The sequence below is a fragment of the Ctenocephalides felis genome, unplaced genomic scaffold, assembly GCF_003426905.1.
Source record: "Ctenocephalides felis isolate EL2017-DRISC unplaced genomic scaffold, ASM342690v1 CF-g0.4_SCAFFOLD_02142, whole genome shotgun sequence".
NCBI lineage: Eukaryota > Metazoa > Arthropoda > Insecta > Siphonaptera > Pulicidae > Ctenocephalides > Ctenocephalides felis.
The window spans coordinates 4,692-7,650 of record NW_020538296.1 but is presented as its reverse complement, the minus strand read 5'-3'; the positions used below and the strand labels follow the sequence as shown (position 1 = coordinate 7,650).

Sequence of the window (2,959 nt, the reverse complement as noted above, 5' to 3'; positions counted from 1 at the left end):
TGACCTCCTATGTCTATATTGAGTATGGCTAAACGCTCCGATATACCAATAAAGCTTTCTATGTTATTTTTTTATCTCCTTGTTTATTATGAAACCTACTCCGTATTGACCTGCTGTCTGTCCTCTGAAATTCCCATTATATCGTAGTTTATAGCGCTTAAACAATTTTCTAATTCTAATTGTCGTTCGTAAGTTGATAGAGTCTTGACATTGAATGTAAGTATTTTAAGTAAGCAATTTTTATTGTTGCTTTTGTTGCTTGGTGTTATAGTTTTCTTTGGAGGGTTGTGGTCATAATCCTCCACGGTGACCAACCGGGTTGGAGGATATTGTTATGTTATGTTTCGTTGAATAGTAGTTTGTTGGGTTTATATGGAGAGGAGCAGCTGTTTGCTACGCATTGCTTTTTGTAGTTTCTTGTCCCTGTGCTGTATTTTTGTAAGGAAATTTAGCATGCTCGGTTTGTTTACTCCTTCGGTAATGCTGTTAGATCTTCTCAGTGATATTTCTTGATGTTGTGGCTTATTTTTTTGTTTGTCTGTGTAATTCTTCCTTTCGACATTTCTTCTGTGAGTTTTGATGGCGATGCAGAAAACTTTCTTTTGGATGTTTGTTTAGGTATGACTAGTTTGTCATATTTAAGGAAAGCCATGTTGCCATTTTCTCTCTCTATTTTCAGCTGTTCTTGTAATTGTCTTCTTTTTTCTAGGATCTGTTTTGGGTAATCTTCCTTCATATAGTAGCACGTGTCGCGCAGTGCTTTTTTCTGTTTCAATATATTTATCTTAGTGCTGAGATTTGAGAAGGATATTAGAGTGGGTCGTGGTTTATCGCCCTTTTTTCCTAGCCTTCTAACTACTTGTAGATCGGCATCTGTTAATTTGATTGAAAAGTGTAGGTCTAACCAATTGAGCATATGTTTTTGTAAGGTTTCGTATGAAGATTCCAGTTCTTCGATACCGAAAATAACTATGTCTTTGTCTCGCCTGTTTTTCTAGGAAGTAGATTCTCTTCTCTTGGTTGTCTACTATCTCCTTGAGTTTCACATATTTCTCTTCCAAAGCAAGAAGTTTTTCCTCTAATATCCTGTTGATGTTTTGTGTGACCTGTTCTGTGACCTTTAATACACTGTTACGAATCTCTTTTTTCTGGTCGTCAAGTTCCAGCTGAATTTTTTTAAGGGCTTTCATAATTTCATCCATGATTATTTTGGAATTAATTTTATAGTTTATTTTTGTAAGTTACACCCTCTAGTGGCGGCGATGCTCTGTCACCGATACGCGCGCTTCCTAACAGAATGGATAGTGATGATTGTTTATTTCGAAAAGATGGCGTTATTTATGTAAAAATATCGCAAGATGGCTTGATAGGTTATAAAAGGTGTTTATACTTGGGCTGCTCGCTCACTACTGACAGTTTATTGTCTAAGATGGCCGCGCACACGCCGTGTTTACACAAAACCGCAGCAATTTCGCTTTGACTCGCACGATGGTGTTTGTACTTGGGCTGCTCGCTCACTACTGACAGTTTATTGTCTAAAATGGCCGCGCACACGCCATCCGTAAATGGACAACCAAACCGTAAATGGACCTGGAAGTTGCCGAATGGACATAAAAACGAGATTGATTACATTCTCACAAACCAAATTCGATCATTTACAAAATTCGAGGTCTTAACCCTTTTAGTGCCGGGCGAAATGGAGGTGCCTATGCGAGAAAAACCGGCCGAATATCACAGTTTTACAAGGGTTCGGGAAAATGCTTATAAAAACCAAACGAGAAACGATATTTACATGATTCAAAAAGCTGCGTATTATAGATGAAATACAGAACGAAACAATGACACTAGTTTTTTTGTACTCATTTGAGAATTATAGTAAAAACAAAGGTATATATGTTTATAAATGAAGTAAAAGTTGAGTTCTCTCGTACAAAACGTGTTTGCACATACAAACAGCCATCTTTTCACCACAATTTTATATGGGTCAATTATAATGAAGTATATACTTTGTATTTCCAATATATTTTGTAACAAGATAAACAATATTACATAACAAAAATAAAACATAACTTGAAGGTACACGGAAGGCGCCAGGCGGATTATCTCTTTCGAAATATGTAATTGTTATCGGTAATATAACATTACTGAAACAAAATTATGTTGTCATAAATATTTATATATATATTGCAAATGTGTAAAATTTTGTTATTGCAACTCAAACAAATAATTTATTTAGCATTCGTGGCTACTAATGCACACTCTATGCAATCCTTTGTTGCACTTATTGCAAACTGTGCGTGATTTTCTCTTTGGGCCACCATCCTTTCTGCTGCACACCACGCAAACCCTTTCCAGTTTTCCAGGCAGTTTCCGTACTTTACCATCGGTGTTTATGTTAGACTTCGGTACCTCCAAGCGATAGGAAAAGGTCGTCGTCCACAAAGAGTTAAAACGAAAAACTATTTTTTTAATTCTCTCATAGTGAAATTAGATCATTTATAACTTATTACAAATTTATTTTGAGATAGAGTTCTCCCGGAATGCGAATAGTAAAGCGCTTCGAGGCGCGGGCCGATATATCGGCTCTGGCATTTCTCGCGAGTGTAGCAGGAGCCGATATATCGGCTCCCGGCACTCAAAGGGTTAAACCTGAACTACCCATCTGACCATCGCGCCATCAGAGGTGCAGTAAAAAATATCTAAACATAAACCAAGCAGAGCGCGTTTCACCAATAAACCAGTTTGTCAATTCAATAGTGCAAAGGAAATAGAAATCTATAAGAACCATCTTAAATCTACATTACCTGTGCTAGCAAATCAACAAGCAAGGGATATGATACAAAACTATTACGATACCATTAGTAACGCTATTTTAGAAAGCCAACAACTTGCACATACCAAGAACGTTGTGAGATGCACAGATAAAAGATGGTCAAAGAGAGTAACATCGTGGAATGGT

General features: G+C 36.9%; 1 protein-coding gene across 1 annotated transcript; it reads right to left on the bottom strand.

Moving 5' to 3' along the window:
* Positions 1–496: 496 nt before the first annotated feature.
* LOC113380446 lies at positions 497–1,202 on the bottom strand. Its single transcript, XM_026619684.1, has 2 exons — positions 971–1,202; positions 497–873 (listed from the first exon to the last, which is right to left on the bottom strand). Exons 1-2 carry the CDS (start codon positions 1,200–1,202, stop codon positions 497–499), a joined length of 609 nt encoding a protein of 202 aa, XP_026475469.1.
* Positions 1,203–2,959: the final 1,757 nt, after the last annotated feature.